Here is an 18022-nt window from a genome sequence, read left to right as displayed (position 1 = left end):
TGACTTCATTGCAAATGTTGAATAAGTAGTGGAGGAAATGCAATTTGAGTCTAGTGATGAAGATTATTCCTATGATGAAGATGAGGAGGGGCACATTGTTAGAAGGAAGAGCAAGTACCCTAGATTTGACCCTCATACTGATATTCCACACTTTAGTTTGGGGATGGTTTTCAGAAGCAAAAATCAATTTGTCAAAGCAATTAAGAGATATGGTCTTGCTACAAAAAGAAGTATCAATTTCTTAAAGTCTGAGGAGGTGAGGGTGAGAGCCAAATGTGGATGGCCTGGGTGCCCATGGCTTGTGTATGGAGCAAAGACTAGCAGGTTCTCAAGGTTCCAAATCATTACATATGAGGATGAGCACCACTGTGCACAGAACAGGGAAAACAGGCTTGTTTCTGCAAAGGTCATAGCAGAAAGATATGAACATTTCATCCTTGCCAATCCAATGTGGAAGATTGATAGCATCAAAGCCACTGTCCTGAAAGATATGTTTGCTGATGTGTCAACCTCAAAGTGCAAGGCAGCAAAAAAGATTGTCATGGATAAATTGATGTGTGGTATGAAGAGTGAGTATACTAAAATCTTTGACTATCAGTTAGAGTTGCTTAGAAGTAACCCTCGGAGTACTGTTGCTGTTTGCTTGGATCCAAAAGAAATGGAAATTAATGTTTTCCAATAGTTCTATGTTTGTTTCAATGCTTTGAAACAAGGGTTTAAAGCTGGATGCAGGAAAGTCATAGGCCTAGATGGATGCTTCTTCAAAGGAGCATGCCAAGGTGAATTACTTGCTGCAATTGCTAGGGATGCAAACAACCAAATGTACCCTGTAGCATGGGCTGTTGTGGAAAAAGAAACTACAGAGACATGGAAGTGGTTTATTGGGCTGCTAATCAAGGATTTGGATATCAATGATCAAGGAGCTGGCTGGGTTTTTATTTCTGACCAGCAAAAGGTAATTTTGTCTACAAGTTTCTTAGTATCTTGCATTATTTGTTACATATGTGTATGTTGTACTTGTTCCATGTGTGGTTGTCGATAAGGTTAGGGGTTAGGGGTAGGTGAGGCTATGTGGTTGTCGATAAGGTTAGGGGTTAGGGGTAGGTGAGGCTATGTGGTTGTCGATAAGGTTAGGGGTTAGGGGTAGGTGAGGCTAGGTAGTTGTCGATAAGGTTAGGGGTTAGGATATATACTTTCATTGCATTGATATATCATCTTGTTGTTAACATTTATATCTCTTTTGTAGGGATTAATTAATAGCATGAGAGATTATTTGCCTAGGGCACAACACAGGATGTGTGCAAGGCACATTTATGCCAATTGGAGAAAGAAGCACATGGGTCATGAACTACAAAAAAAGATTTTGGGCAATTGCCAAGGCTTCAAACAAACAGGATTTTAATTACAACAAGGCCAGGCTTGCTCAGAAAACCCCTGATGGTGCAAAAGATATTATGAGGACAGAGCCAGTGCATTGGGCTAGGGCATTTTTTCCATATGGATCAAACTACGAGTCAGTGCATAACAACCTATGTGAGTCTTTCAACAATGCCATCATAGAATCAAGGTTTTATCCCATAATATCACAGCAAGAGATGATTAGGAAGAAGATGTATGTCTAGGAACAGAGAAGCAAAAGTGATAAGTGGCATGGAACAGTTTGCCCTAACATTTTTAAGAAACTCCAGGGCAACATCAAGAGAACTCAGTTTTGTGAGGTGCTCTGGAATGGCAAGGATGGATTTGAGGTCAAGCATTTGACTGGCAGAGGAAGGAGGTACACAGTGAACCTTGACAAGAAGACATGCTCATGTGGATATCTACAGTTGGCAGGCCTTCCTTGTTGTCATGCAATTTGTGCTATATACAAAAGTGGTAGAAAAATAGAAGAATTCATTGACCCCTGCTACTACATTGAGAATTTCAAGAAAATATATGAGCATTGTCTCCAGCCTGTGGAAGGTGAAGAATGTTGGCCAGTTTCTCAGAACCCTAGGCCAGTGGCACCTGGCTATATTGCAATGCCAGGAGCAAGGAAGAAAAACAATGATAGAAGGAGAGAGGAGGGGGAAGCACCCAAAGGAAAGAAACTTAGCAAGCATGAAATTCAAATCACTTGTGGATCATGTGGGGGGAAGGGACACAACAAAGGATCTTGCTTAAAGAATGCTGATAGAAACAAAAAAAACAAAAGCATTTCTTGGGAAGAGAGGAAGGCAACAGAGGTCCACTGAGGTAATATGCAACTGACCATTAGCATTTTTTGCTCTACTAACTTTTTAATATGCAGCTGACCAGTGCTTTGTTGTTTTTCTTTGATTGCAGCAAGCAGAGACTGAGGCTGCCAAAAGAAGGGCAGCTACAGCTAGATCTTCTCAACCTGCAACCAGGAGTCAACCAGCAACTACAAGCTCACAACCAGGCTCCTCAAGTTCCAGACCTCCCAGAAGATCAGCACCAGCTAGAAATGAAGCACCTGGAGGAAGTACATCTTACTGGCAGAGGCAGAGGAAGAGGTTTCATGCCTTGGTTCATCTCCGACTGTGCCTACAACCACAGGGTCTGTTTCAGACTTCACTCCTGGTTCCTACGCGGGTAGTATCTTCAATGCAGTGCTGCTGAAGTTATACCCAACGGTAGTAACTTTCTGTTGCATGCAATCGTATCATCAAAGTTAAAAAAAGGGATACCATTACCATACCTATCAGCAGTGATACTCAAAGGGAAAAAAGATATGCAGTGACTTTGTGCGCGCGTCCTTGGCGTTGATGGACTCGTAGCTGGCGCCACTGTTATGGTGTGTTTGGTTGGGGAACCAACTGTCATGGAATGGAATGGTTCCGTTCCAGAGAAACGGGTCCATTCCATTCCCGTGTTTGGTAGGAGCAAAAGAGAGTAACGGGTTGGTTCCGTTCCGGTGTTTGGTTGGAAGCACAGAGTGTAAAATGAAATGACATAAATTTATAAATTTTGGCAGCATGTCATTTATATTTTCAAGAAAGACAACATAACAATATATATTGACAAGTTCAACATATAAATGACAACACATAAAACACATATTTCAACAAGGTCAAATAATTAAACGCATTTGACAGCCATACATGTGTAGTTCACATATGAAGCTGCAATAAAGCCATACATGTCCAAGTCATACTTGACAGCCACACACGCCTAGTTCTCTCCAAAAGCAACCAAAGTGCACTAGGAAGCATACATGTCAGGTTCACATTACTTGACAACCATACAACCGTATCGAATTTAGAAGTTCTTCTTGATATACCTACTCACCCAAACAGACTTGTTGGTTTGGGAAAGTTTCATGAAGGCTCTTGCAGTCTTTGGGTTGTCCACAAGATGCGCATAGTAGTGGGCTATGTGCTCTTCATTAAAATCTGGCAATGTGGAGACTACATCCCAAAGGTCATCTGGTATGTCATCATCATCTCCACTAGACTTCACAAGCGCATCGGCCACAAGTTTGAACCCATCTTTGAGAATTAAATTAAGTGGATCTTCAGGAACATGCTTTACCTTAGCCTTCTTCTTTGGTGGTGCTTTGGGGACAGAAGATTCACCAACATTTGGTGACGTGTTGACCTCACCGTTCTCCTCGTCTTCAAGATCAATGGAAAGAAGATCATTGCCATATCTGCCATTCAGCCCCTTGGCCCCAATTGTCCCATAAATGGCAGCCATGGCATGATAGTGCTCAATTGGGGTATTCAGGAAGGGGGCATCAGCTTTGTGGATCTGCAAACATTGTGCAAAATGATTAGCATAATGCAAACATAAAACGACATCAGATTTGAAGGGTGAGAAGCATACCATACAATGCCCTGCATAGTGCTCCTCGCTGAGCCTAATTGTGCAAGTATCTTCATCCCATAGAGCTCCACTTAAATTCTTCAAATTGACCACCTTCGTCCAAATCTTCCTCCACTTCTTGAGATGGTTTTTGACTTGCTCTCCGGTGACAGAAAGCTTGAATTGCTCGTTCAAAACAATAGCACATTGTCTATGATGCACGTCCCTGAAGCCACTTGACGTTCTCTTCCCATCAGCAACAAGACCAGCCAAAAAACCAAGCATGGTTTTTGTCATGGCATTGGTCCAAACAATGATCCCAACTCTCCCGGAGTTCGCACTTGCAGCTTCAACACTCTCCATTTCTGTCCAAATAATAAAAGAGACAATCTGTCTAGCCATCAAATAAATTCAAATGTACTTGCATAAACATCACAAATACATGGTTCAAATTTAGTAAATGATAGAATCTGTCCAGCCATCAAATAAATTCAAATGTACTTGCATAAACATCACAAATACATGGTTCAAATTTAGTAAATGATAGAATCTGTCCAACCATCAAATAAATTCAAATGTACTTGCATAAACATCACAAATAAATGGTTCAAGTTTAGTAAATGATACAATCTGCCCAGCCATCAAATAAATTCAAATGTAGTTGCATAAACATCACAAATACAAGGTTCAAATACATGGAGTGTGCCACACTCATAGATTAGCATACATTAGTTGTCTATCTTCCCACATTTGGGCTGCTATTTGCATTCTACGGTCTACCACAGCCCTAACGTCACTTGCTTGTTGCCTTGATGTTCGAATTGGTTGGGTGGTCCATGTCACTTCCGGTATAATAAATTCATCAATCCCTTGTGACAGTGCATAATTATGAAGAACACAACAAGCTATAACAAGGTCAACTTGCACCGGGAAAGAGAAGAATGGTTTGGCATCATCTAAAATTTTGAAGCGCCTCTTCAGAGATCCAAAAGCCCTCTCTACCGTCACCCGTAGAGATGAGTGCCTAAGGTTGAACAGCTCCCTATCATTTTGGACTGGATTGTTGCCCCACTCGTTCAAATGGTACCTCACACCACGAAAAGGGGGCAAGAACCCAGGCTTTGCTCCATAGCCAGCATCAACTAGGTAGAACTTGCCTAAAAAAACAATAATTGGTGACAATGGTTCTTGTAAGGTAATAACAAATGGACAATTTTGTATCCTAGGCAACTTCTTACCCGGTGGTACTTGTAAGCCCCTCTCACGTGTTAATGCATCAGCTAAAACAGTTGCATCGTGTGCTGACCCTTCCCAACCAGCTAACACATATGTGAAGCGTAGATCAAAATCTACCACTGCCATCACATTTTGAGTGGTGAAGGCCTTCCTACCCCGAAAAGAATGCTCCACATCTTTGGTAACACCTGCTCGCACATGTGTACCATCGATAGCTCCAATACAATCCTATATAGTGGCAGGTATTAATAAATGGCATATCATATAGCCTAGATAGCTAACGAATAGTTTCTGTATTTACCTTAAAATATGGGTCAAATCGATGATTTCCTGCAATTTTTGTGGGGGTCTCCAATGATGGTGGCGTTATGTAATCATTACGAAGCTCCCCTATGGCATGGAGAACCTTTTAAAATAGATGCTGGTTATGCCGTATGATCTACAAAAATTGGCTGAAATAACCCTATTCCGAATGTTATGCCCAATTGTATGCAAAACATCGCTAATTGTTGCTCCACGCTAAGATGTGGACTGTCTTCTAGCAATTTGCGATCCCTGAGTATGCCACACAAGCGAAAGAACGCAGCTCTTTCAAACCTTAACATGTTTTTACATAACACATCACTTTGCCAAAATTTTTGATCTAGGTAATCATATCTGATTCGATCTCTTTCATGCATTGGGCCATATGTAATACGTGCTCTTCTCTTCCTTATTATAGCTCGAACAATGACTGCAATTGCAGCAAGTGTGACAAAAACAGCGGCTCCCCTAACCATCCTTTTTCTTTTGTTCATCTTCTTGACCATCTACAATTGACGCATGCTATCAAAATTATTACACATCACCACATATTGCAAAGATGTACTGGACAAGACCAATTTGAACAAAATATGTACTAGACAACAACAATTTGAGCAAAAAAATGCACTGGACAGCAGCATATACAAGGGGAGAGGAGGAGGGATTTGTACCTTCAAGAGAGATGGGTGTGCTTGACTCTGCCGCCACGCTGGAGTAGCGCCTAGACCCTTGCCTTCTTCCCAAGTATCCTGCAGATCGAGTGAGGGGTGAGAAAATGGATCGAGGGGCGGCGGCGCAGAGAGGGAGAGGGCCAGCGGCGCAGAGAGGGAGAGGGATGGCGGTGCAGAGAGGGAGAGGGACGGCAGCGCACGAGAGCTGTAGAGGGGCGGCGGAGCAGAGAGGGAGATGGCCGGCGGAGCTGAGAGGGAGAGGGACGGCAGCGCAGAGGAGAGGGAGGGACGGCGGCGCGTGAGAGCTGTAGAGGGGCGGCGGAGCAGAGAGCGAGATGGCCGGCGGCGCAGAGAGGGAGAGGGACGGTGGCGCAGAGGAGAGGGAGGGAGGAAGAGGGGCGGCGGCGCACCTGTGCCTTCGGAGCAGAGCAACGATAGGGTTGCGGGAGAGACGAGCGGTTCTGCGTGGTTTCGTCGATTTGGAGGTCTCGGCGAATTCCGGATATGAGGCGAATATTCGCTACGCGAGGACGACTAGGTTCTGCTTCCGTTGGGCTACCAAACGCAGGAACGAGGCCCAGAAACGGGTCCGACCCGTGACATTCCGGCCCGTGACTCGAACCAAACACACCCTTGGAGTCCGCTCAACACGGCCACATGAATCACGAGATCGCGTTCTCGTCAACAGTAGCGTTTTACTCGTTGCTGTGCGTCGGTTGTGTTGAGGACAACATTATCCAGGCCTCGGTCTCTCTGCATGAGCCGGCCACCTAACCGCGTCCACGACGAGCTACTACGACCTGTCGGATCGCCAGTCTGCACGTACGACTGCCAGCGGTCCATGGTAAGACTGCTCAGTCAGTTTTTTTAGAAGATACTGCTCAGTCAGTGGAGATCTCCTCTCCGGTGCCTTAGGTCTTGTACAATGAAAGATGTTTAAAGGGGTGCTTAAAAAAATACATCAAGATTTTCTGAAACACCGGTGCCTATTTCTACAGGAGAGACGCTTAGTTAAGCGTCTCTCCTGTACAAATAAGCATTGGTGCTTAAGAAAAGTCTGGTTTATTTATCTAAGCACCTCCTCTAAGCACCTCCCATTGTACAAGGCCTTATGCGCCCGTTCGCTTAGCGGGCGCTCGCGCGCAGCCTCGAATTGGCCGGCCCAGCTAGCACGCTTTCTTCCTTTCTCCGCTTCGATCGCTCGCTCACGTTTCCTTAGTTCGTTTTTTTTGCTGTTCGTCCTTTCGTTCACAAAACTGAAAACACATGAATTTGAAATTTACAATCTTAAAAACAGTTCACAAATTTCCGAAAGTTCATCAATTTTGAACACAAAAAAAGAGAAAAGTTCATCGGATTTGAAAAAAAGTTCAATGGATTTCAGAAAAAGTTCATCGAATTTGAAAAAGTTCATCAGATTTCAAAAAAAGTTCATCGGATTTGAACAAAAGTTCAACGAATTTGGAAAAAAGTTCATCGGATTTGAAAAAAGTTCATCAGACTTGAAAAAAACAGTTCACCCAATTTTGGAAAAGTTCGTTAAAGTTGAAAAATTGTTCATGAAATCCAGTGAACTTTTTTCGTCGAATTAGAAAAAGAACAAAAGGAAAGAAGAAAAGAGTTAAAAAAATGTACTTGATCGCAGAAACCGCTAGGGCGCGGGTTCGAATCCTCGTCCCCGCACTTGATTTTTTGCATCAGCTTAGAAAAAAAAGGGAATGTGGGCTGGCCCGTTGCGCATGGGGGTGTGCGTCCTGTACGGTTAACGTTGTATTCGGCGCTGAGGGCGCCAATTAGGGGAGCAACTAGTTAACGAGCGCTCCTTCATAAGCCTCGCAATGATCAGCGCCACTTGGCGCGCTCTCAGCCATTCGTCACGTGTCGCGCTCTGGACGCTTCCTTCAGTTTTTTTTCGCACGCGTTTTCGGCTTTTTAAACGGGTTTTTTTCCGGGTTTTTTTGGACGTTTTGGTTTTACCCCGGTCTTCCTTAGCTTTCGACCAACTTTTTTTTCGTTTTTTCTCAATTTTGCGCGAAAAAGCGTGTTTTTTTTCTTTCAAGAAAAGTCACGGTTTTTCTTCCACGAGAAGTACGGTTGTGCTTTAGCGAGAGTGACGGCCGTGCCTTTTGAAAACGAAAAAAAACATATTTTCTGTTTTTTTTTTCTTTCGCGAGAGTCACTTCCGCGAGAGTCACGGCCGTGCCTCTCGGAAAGGGAAAAACAAAACGCGTTTTCTATTTTTTTTCTTTCACGAGAATCACAGTTTTGCTTCCGCGAGAGGCACGGTTGTGCTTTCGCGAGAGTCAGGGCCGTGCCTCTTGGAAAGGGAAAAAATACGAGTTTTCTGTTTTCTTTTCTATCACGAGAGTCACGGTTTTGCTTTCGTCAGAGGCGCGGTTGTGCTTTCGCGAGAGTCACGGGCGTGCCTCTTTCGGAAAGAAAAAAAACATGTTTTCTGTTTTTTTTCCTTCCACGAGAGTTACGGTTTTGCTTCCACGGGCGCGGTTGTGATTTCCTGAGAGGCACATGCGTGCCTCTTTTAGAAAGAGAAAAAAAACATACTCCTGGTTTGGTTTTTCCGTCCGGTTTTTTCGTAAAAAAAAGTTCGTCAAAATCTATCAACATGGGATCTAGTTTTGAAGATCTCGACGCGAGGAATCCAATGATTAAAACGGTTTGAGATTTGAAAGCACGGTTTAAGAGATAAAACATTTTGAATAAATGAATCTACGAAAAAAGAAAAAACTCCCAGGTTGTCACAAGTGGCGCGCTGCATGTGCGTCACTTGTCGTGACCTGGGAAGGTGGAGTGTTCTTTGTAACGAGTACTCCTTAATCAGTCATTTCGGTCAAATAGGATCCAGCCAGTCAGTGAGGTGCACCTGAAACCCGGGGGCCCGTTTAGGCTCGGCCCACCTTACGAGTAGGAGGAGCCTGGCTGCAGCTTGCAGGGCTGGGAGTGCGAGGCCCATCCTATCTGTTAAGATTAATTTACATAATAATTAAGGGATTAATCCCCGCTTGTAATGGCTGTTGCTTTCTGCAATCCCGTCGGTTCCGTGCCAACCGACGCCCCCTTGTAAACGCCTGCTCCAGTGCTATATATAGCACTTCATCTAATGCAAAGAGGAGAGTTCAATCATTTTGTTCGATTGTCTCTCGTTGCTCTCGTTACAATTTAACACGTTATCAGCACATAGTCTTCTCCGCTGAGAAAGAAAGAGTCCATCAGGCGACACAGAGGCCCGGCGACCGCCCGTGGATTCCCGCCCGTGCACGCCCCCGGCGGAGCGATTCCATCTGCGCGACGATTCCGCCTACAGCATCGCTCGCTCGCGAGTTCGTCGGCGTGGTGGTGCCCGCTACCGCGGCGGCCCTCAAGATCGGCGCTTCCTGCAGCGCGCTGTGGCCATGAATTCCTGCAGGCGAAACAAGGCCACAAAGAACAGAAAATGAATGAAGAACATGGGAGATAGCATCCATTGATCAAAAGATTGGAGGTTGAAAACGAATTCATTGTCTCCCATCACGGCAAGAGTGCAAATCGAGATCCACCAACGAACAGATTGAGGAGAAAAAGGAAAAGGTACACACGCTGATTTCTCAAATCGATTTACCTTTGTTTCCTCTATGAGGGACTGCCTTTGTCGTCGCTCGCCAGTACCGGAAACGGGAAGCGCAGTTGTCTTCCGGACCACCCGGCCTGCAACCAAGCCGTTGGATCGAACCTCCATGGCGAGGCGACGCCGTCTGGCGCGAACGCAGCGGCGTCCTTCGGCCTCGGCGCCCGCGAGGACGGCCCCCAACCGCGACGCGGCGCGGACTCGTCCGCCAGGCTGCTGCGCCCCAGGACACGGCCTCCGCGCCCCGCGCTCGTCCGCCCGGCCGCGCTGTGCCCCTGGCCACGGCCTCCCCGCCCCGCGCTCGTCCGCCCGGCCGCGCTGCGGCCCTGGCCACGGCCTCTGCGCCCTCCAACCCGCGCTGCGCCGCGCCCCGATCCCGGCCGCTGCGCCGAGCCCTGCGGCCCGGCCTCCGCCCGGCCACGCGCCCTCTTGCACGCGCCAAGGCCGCCCGGCCGTGCCCGTGGCCGCCGCCCTCCAACCGCCGGCGGCGTCGTGTAGGATGTGGGGATCGAGCGGGGTGGTGCGGGCTTCAGGTCTCCGACCCTTATCCGTAACCGTTGCCTACTCTCTCTCTTATGCGGTGTGGCGGCGGGTGGGCTGGCCAAAGGCCGTGGAGGCCCAGGCCCAGGCGCCTGGCGTGACCTCCGACCGCCTTCTCTGGGCTGGATTTCATTGATTTTTTTCTCTCTCTGTTTTATCAACAGTACTACTGTATTTTCTGTTGAGTTTAAAATTCCAGAAATATATCTATATTTATATTTGACATGTTCAATGTGTTTACCACATTCTCTAGAACATGTTTTTCGCGATTGAGATTAAATTTTCTCGCACAACAATATTGATTTGCAATTGAGAAATATATTTTTCTCGCAAAACAATCTCATAGCGATTGAGATTAATTTTCTCTCGCAAAATATTAATTCACCCAGCTGAATTATCTTGCAACTTGATACAGGATCATCTTATTTAATTTGAGATCTGTACAATTCAAGTTTTTCACTTGAACATCAAGTTTGCAACATCATTACTATTCATTATAATAGTGGTGTATTTCTGTTGAGTACGATGTATTTCGGAATGTATGTATCTCCATGTTCGCTACATGTTGAGATTAATACGTCTATTTGCAATTGAGATTTTTAATTTCTTGCAAATAAGAATGCAAAATTCAAAGTGATTTCTTCAAATTGATGTATTGGGATCACAAGGTAGTCATTTAGATCTACTGCCTTCGCAGATTGTCAATGACTACTGTTAAAGCCTATATTTTGTCATTTTGACATTATAATTGCTTTACAAAGTGCTCTCCTACACATTTTAGTAAGTCATGGCATAAGGCATTACGAGTGCGTATCTACTGATTCCATCAGATTATACTCTCTAGTGCTGTGAGATCTACTCCATTTTGGAGATTATCTTCAAGATGTCATATTTAGCTATTTGAGATTCACACTAATGGTTTCAAGATAACTTCTTGAAATACCCATTGATTTTGCTAAGTTCATTACAACATCAACCATGATGGTCTTTAATTTACTGGTTGTAAATTAATTATCTCTGGTTTACCCATAGAGGTAACATATGGCTATAGAGTTTGAGGCATTCGCCCTCAATGGCCACCACTGCCCTATATGGGCCATGGATATCATGACCGCTCTTGTGTCTCGTGGGATAATATGTGCAATCCTGGATTCACCTCTGGTCAGGATGACACAACTAATAGAAAAATGGTGTCTTATAATCATAAGGCATTAGACCAGATCACAGCATCTGCTTATTCTGTATCAGCAATTCCTGGGATACAATGAACCTCAAGGGCAAAGGTTTGAATTTTACTTCAACCTTCAATCCGACATCACTAGCTATGACGGGGCCCTATAGGCACGGAGAATGTGATGGTTGAATATGCTTCAACCGACATGTTTGGAGATAATGAATAGTCTTCCAATCTCCTGAGTGGTCAATATAATTAATGTCTATTTATGATGTTGTAACAACAACATAAGTATTGTTGTCATCATATATTGTATATCACAATATATTGTATCAGCACTTTGATACAAATTCATTTATATGTATTCTATATATATCCGACAGAGATTTTCTTGAGAATTTTAATGTCTATATATAGATTACTACGGGAGTCAATCCGATGAAAAATGATATGTGCCTTGTGGGCATATGCACCACAAACTCTATACTCGGGGAAGTCCAATGTTTCCACTCTCATTGAGGGAAAGGAGATATTTTAAAATCGCTTGATGCGATGAGGTATTTGTTGGCTCAACTCGAGTCATATTTACTATCCCTGTGGGTACTCGAGTAACGTCAGGATGCTTCATTGCTTCCCAAGTTTAACTCGTACCCTACTAAGCTATAGAGATATTCGTCAACATGGTTTCCATAGCGAAACTTATGCTGACAAGAAAGAGAAATACATTCTCTTTACCATATGCAACGGATATGGCAAGCACATTTTCTATGTATCATCTGGATTGTACTACACATACTACAAAACCCTTGGGACATATTGCGCCCAAGATAGTTTTCCAAATGTCTTGTACATGAAAAACTAGGCATACTCACCTTGGTCATCGAGACATTGGGTTGAAACCGAAACTATCAGCAATTCTAATAGTTTATGATTATTATGATGCTAAATTCTAACATCATTTGGATTTTATGTGCACTACAAGTGACACAGGGAAGCTAATTTTAAGGCTCACACACCTTAAAGTCTACGCTGAACCACTCAGACTCCTTGAATGCATCAAGTTGAGGTAAGTGGTTCTTCCCATCCATTGACTAGACTATTCAGGCATCACTACTAGAAAAATCGCTACTAATGGCGCACCTAATTTGGCCATTAATGGCGCATCACTGGTGCGCCATTACTAGCACGCCATTAGTAATTTTTACTAATGGCGCACCAGTGGTGCGCCATTAGTATCTGGTATACTAATGGCGCACCACTGGTGCGCCATTAGTATAGGCTACGGTGCGCCATTAGTATGCCTCCCAGGGGCCATATATACCCAGGTGCTTTGGCATACTAATGGCGCACGACCACGAGATGCGCCATTAGTAACCGCGGCATACTAATGGCGCATTGCCCAGTGATGCGCCATTAGTATGAATATTATGTTTTTTTTATTTTTTATTTTCTGTTTTTTGCACAGGTTACAAAATGTATAATTTGACAAAATATAGACAGCACACATCAACAACAGATTCATCAAATACAATAGAAGATTAGTCTTTGAATACAATTCATCATATTAGTCTCCGAATATAATTCATCATATTAGTCTCCGAATTGAAAAGACCGAACAAAGATAGAACATTATATTACAAGTCTCGAGACCGCGAGTAGCGAGTTTGTCTTCACATTACAAGTCGATATCGATCATCTAAACTACCATCACATAGAAGAGAGCTGCGGTCATCACGATGAGCATCATCACGATGAAACTCGTCTTCATCCGTTTCCTCCAACGCTCCCTCCCCTCTCCCGCTAGATAGCGGGCGTATCTAGATTCGGCCTCGGCCCTAGTGGTGTACCCTTTGTAACTGTTACCGCTGAATCGGTGAACCTGTCTCCGACACTCCTCCCAGTCATCGTAGACTCCGGGAACCTTACCCTTGTACACGACATACGTCGGCATCGTTATGCACTAGCCAAACGAAACGTTAGTACCAATTCACAGACAATACATAAGCAATATATAAGTATGCAACAGAACGATCGGAAGAGAAAAGCAAGACATTAATAGCATCGGTTACATCTAAGGTTAACGACTCTCGAAACCAAAGAGACATACTACAAGTTCATTAAAGTTTAATTACAACATGAGCCAATCGATGTTTCAGAACTAGACACAGCATCACTGCTTTCGACTCGACTCAGGGGACCGGAGCGTGGATGAAGCCGCCGTCTATCGTGGGAGTCATGAAATAACGGTCGTTGTCAGCCTGCATTTGTAGCATTGTGTCGATGTCACTGTTGGACGGTTGATTGTTGAGGTAGAACTGCCCCGAGGTACGAAGGACATCTTGATGGATGATTTCCGCAAACTCCGACTGGATGCGAAAGAATTCTTGTCGGAGGTCCGCGTCCTGGATTGCCGACACGCTCTTTTCCCAACCTTTGAGTTTACTCGGTAGCAGAAGTTGATGATGGTCCCGTACGATCGCCCGCATGTGATGGATGGCGTAGTAGGCACCCTTCTGACCGTCAGGTGGCTGCTTGACGCAGCAGAACGTCGTATTGTGGGAGAACACGTGCTTGCCGTACTTACGAATAGGCCTGGTGAAGGTGCCTCCAGATTTGGCGTAGCCGGGGAGAACATCATCAAGAACCTTCTTGACATTTGTGTAGTCTATGTTCGACTGACGGTCCGGGTCGAAATACGCGGCCATGGAATATTTGGGGCTTAGGAGGATGAGCGTGCAACGTGTGTCACTGCAGAAAACACGGAATGTTAAAAGAAAAACGATCGAAATGTAAGAATTCATATGTTACGGGCCGGTTGAGGGGAGGACTTACTCGGGAAAGTAAGGCACGAGGAAGTTATCCTTATCTTGGTTTGCCAGAATGACGCCTTCGAGGTAAGAACTCGCGACTTGCCGGTCCCCAGCGCTGCCCAAGATCTTGGCACGCATGTAGAAGGGGTCGACTATCATGATGTCCGGGGTCTTGTCGCGAATGATCCGCATCTCCATACTCAGCGAAAATAGCCGAACGAAGGTGTAGTGCAGCGGATGAAGGTTCAACATAGCGTGGATGTCATCAAAACGCAGGACGATCGTACGCCCGATGGAGTTATCCACAAAGCCCTTGCCCTCTGGCACCTTGGCCGCGAAAACTGGGTATGCCACATCCTTCTCCCTGAGACGCCGCTTCTCCAAAGAAAGAACACTGTCATGCAGACTCCGCATAGCACCTTTGCCGGCCACACGACCAGCTGACGTCGGCTTACTGAGCTTATCCTTGTTCTTCATTACATTCAACCCCCTATTTAGAGTGGTGTCCCAAGGGTTGCTCTTAGTCGACCCCGCGCTACTGCTTTCAGTCGCCTGCGGAAGGAATGTGAACCATTTAAAAATTTGGCTTCATTAATTAGAATGCAACCATATGGAGCTAATTACGCGGGGGTGTATTCCTTACCAGAACAAGCTCAAGCTGCCTGGTCTTCCGATCCGTGGTAAGCTCCTTTGTTTTCGGGTCCTTCTTGTACCGGGCCCTGACAAAGTTCCTGGTCTGCTTGTCACCGTATTTATCGAAGAGGGGCGGTAGGCCTTGCTCGGCACGGTCCGCCTCCTCCTTGTCCCATATAGACTCCGCCACTCTGTAACCGCCGGGACCGAGTGTGTGTTCCCCTATGTTCAGCTCCCGCATTTGTTTCCCCCACTCACTTGATTGGGAGTTTGCGGTGCTCGAGCAATTGATCTTGAAGTCGTTGTAGTCATCTTCGGTGATCGAAGGATTTTTCTCCTTGATCTTCTGATAACTCTCACCTTTCTCGATCATTCTTTTCACATTGCTTTTCCAAGTAGACAGGGCCTTGCTCATCTTCGTGAGGGCAACATTGTTCACTTTATTTCCTTTAAGGCTTGTGTTTGCAAATTCAGCGGGGAACTTGTATCGTTCGTGCAGCTTCGTGAAGAGGAGGTTGCGCAAATTCCCTCTGTCAGGATGCCTTAGGTTCTCGGTGTTGATCGAGACGGTGCTCCGGACAATGCACCCGAGCTGAAGCGAGTACCCCTTGACTATTCGTTCGGGCGCCGTTGGATTTCCGTTGGAGTCCACTTCAGTAACTTCCTCCTTGAGGGTGCGGAGCACGGTCGGGCACCGGTCCTTCCGTTGCCTCTTCGGTTGGCTGCCATCTGTGCGTGCGCCGCCATCATCAGTGGTGGCATCCTCGGCGGCACCATCAGTGGTGGCATCAGTGTGGTCATCCTCGGCGGCACCATCAGTGGTCTCAGGATCGGTGGGGAAGGCGGCGGCCTCATACAAGTGAGGTTGTTCCTCCATCTCCTGGGACAGCTCCCAGAATGCCTTGCCGCCCGAACCCCTGGCCTCATCGTTGTGGGCCATGTTTCTCTCTAAATAGAAACAAAGCTTGGTCAAAAAGTTGGTTATTGTCAACGAACAAGATCATGGTCTCATCATTTAGGATTTGTCGACACCGAGGCATCCTAAAATCTAAGCTTTTATCATTGAGGGTTTTTCGACGCCGAGACACCCTAAAAGCCTAAGCTTTCATCATTTCGGTTTTTATCGACACCGAGGCACCCTAAAAGCCATGCATTAGTCACAAGTACGCCGGGGCACTTGATCCTACTTAATTAACTACTATGATAGCCCGGCCCATGCATTAGTCACAAGTACCCCATATGTCCTATTTTTAGCAAAGTCATGCTAAAATTCACGGAAAATTTCAGCATGACCTTTGCTGAAAATAGGACATATGGAGTACCCGAATTTGCCGGAACGGAAGTTAATCGACATTCCGGCAAACTCAAGGGCCTCTCGGGGTACCTGCAAAATCATTATCCCAGGTGGACATGGATGCAATGTCACATGTCACATGGATCCCACACCCACAGGAGCTGGTGAAGCTTCATGTGTATTTCACGAAAACCAGCCTGACTAAAGAGCTTTATGTAGAAAACAAATCACTCCACCAGCTCACACAGGATCATCCCTCTAAGCAATTACTCAAAATGGGCACTAGCTGCAAAATGAACATTTTACAATCTGAACTTTTTTGTAACTGATGTTTTTTGTAACCCCTAATCCCATAATGTCACATACCTGACGTTTATGGGAGAAGTATGTCACATACCTGACAAATACTCCCTCCATCCCATAATGCAAGACATTTCGACACACTGTCAAAAAAATGTATCACATTATAGGACGGAGGAGCATTGGTCACAACCCCTTTAATCTCTCTCGTCTACTTTTTCTAAAACCTAACAGAGTGCATCCTAAACTTAGGAAAAAACAAAGGCACAAATAATTCTGCAAGACATTACAAATAATTCAAGAATTTGAGAATAATCAGAGGAAATTAATCAACTTGTAAACTGATAAAGAATAATATATTGAGAATATCGACTCGACACGCTTTTGACAAAATCATCAGAGGTGCATTGCTTATAGGAAGTTATTAATACAGAACAAGAAACCAAAATCTTCCTCCTCTCATGCTGCCGTTACAAATAATGTCATTGTCCAACAGGTTCTGAGTTTTAGAACAATCAAGCCAATGCCAATAGGAACAAATAGATTTTAGCTACTAGAAACACGATAGTCACGGGCTTGTCCTGAACCTTAACAACAGTACAAAAACTCCATGCCATGGACAACCGCACTTCTGAAGATGCAAAAATGTAACGCAATGTTCCACATGAGCAGAGAACAGCAGCTCGACGTTGATTGAATTAGAAAAATTTTCTTTTGGGCTTAGATTATCATTTGCATCAGATTCAGTGACATTAACAGAGAGCAACATTAAAACAACCATTCATGCTTCTGGTCATAAGAATTTGGATTTTATACTCTACTAGCTAAACACAGATGCAAGATCCAGTAGTTCAAGAGTTGAAACAACAAACCATAAAGAGTTCAGGAATCAGTAGTCTACGAATTGTGATTTGATTAAATGGCAGCCGCTGAGCCGACACCAATCATCTCTGAAATAAGTACACACCACTCACACTGTTTGTGCACTGCTGCCATTGTATGAAAATCAGTTGTCTTAACCAGTACAACAATTTCTCTCAACCAATATTGCTTTTTAATTGCATTATCACGTCAAAGACATTATACTGGAGCAGATGCAGGTGAGCATATACAAAATAGAAACTTGAAGTATAGAAAAACTATAATATCATTCGTATTTTTTATCCCTCGGTGATTACTATTAGCGATGCTATTTTCATACAAAGTATAGAGCACAAAGACGCTGACAACTTGTTCTGAACCTTGCACAGGCTGACAACGGCTCTAGCTAGCACAGGAAATGGCCATGATCTTGTTCTTGGAACGAATTTATTCACTAATGAATCACCATGAATCTCCATAATCCATCGAACCCTAGCCTAGTTTACCGAAAAAAAATCAATCTGGCCATGACAGGGGACGAACCAGCCGCATACCTTGCTGCGAGAGCTGGAATCGACGGTGTCGACGACAGGTTGAGGACGAGGATGGCCGCCTTCTCCGCTCGTTCGCACGCCGGCCGCGCTTCCGCTCCCTGGTTCGGGGCAGCGGGGCGACGGACGGTGGTGTCAGGGCGGCGGGGCGACGGTGGTGTCGGGGTGGCGTCGAGGGCGGCGGGGCGACGGTGGCGTCGGGGCGGGGTCGAGGGCGGCG

General features: G+C 45.1%; 2 protein-coding genes across 2 annotated transcripts; both read right to left on the bottom strand.

Moving 5' to 3' along the window:
* Window positions 1-3077: 3077 nt before the first annotated feature.
* On the bottom strand, window positions 3078-6505 carry LOC119290866. The gene is made up of 4 exons (XM_037569527.1): window positions 6428-6505; window positions 6018-6095; window positions 3829-4172; window positions 3078-3753 (listed from the first exon to the last, which is right to left on the bottom strand). Exons 3-4 carry the CDS (start codon window positions 4168-4170, stop codon window positions 3262-3264), a joined length of 834 nt encoding a protein of 277 aa, XP_037425424.1. The 5' UTR covers window positions 4171-4172; window positions 6018-6095; window positions 6428-6505; the 3' UTR covers window positions 3078-3261.
* A 2628-nt stretch (window positions 6506-9133) lies between these two features.
* Window positions 9134-16507, bottom strand: LOC119292737 (ankyrin repeat domain-containing protein 63-like). The gene is made up of 3 exons (XM_037571460.1): window positions 16488-16507; window positions 9634-10166; window positions 9134-9435 (listed from the first exon to the last, which is right to left on the bottom strand). The coding sequence occupies exons 1-3, from the start codon at window positions 16505-16507 to the stop codon at window positions 9245-9247; spliced, it is 744 nt and encodes a 247-aa protein (XP_037427357.1). The 3' UTR covers window positions 9134-9244.
* Window positions 16508-18022: the final 1515 nt, after the last annotated feature.

The sequence above is a fragment of the Triticum dicoccoides genome, chromosome 4B, assembly GCF_002162155.2.
Source record: "Triticum dicoccoides isolate Atlit2015 ecotype Zavitan chromosome 4B, WEW_v2.0, whole genome shotgun sequence".
In the NCBI taxonomy this organism is placed as follows: domain Eukaryota; kingdom Viridiplantae; phylum Streptophyta; class Magnoliopsida; order Poales; family Poaceae; genus Triticum; species Triticum dicoccoides.
This window is presented reverse-complemented; position numbering and strand designations above follow the sequence as displayed.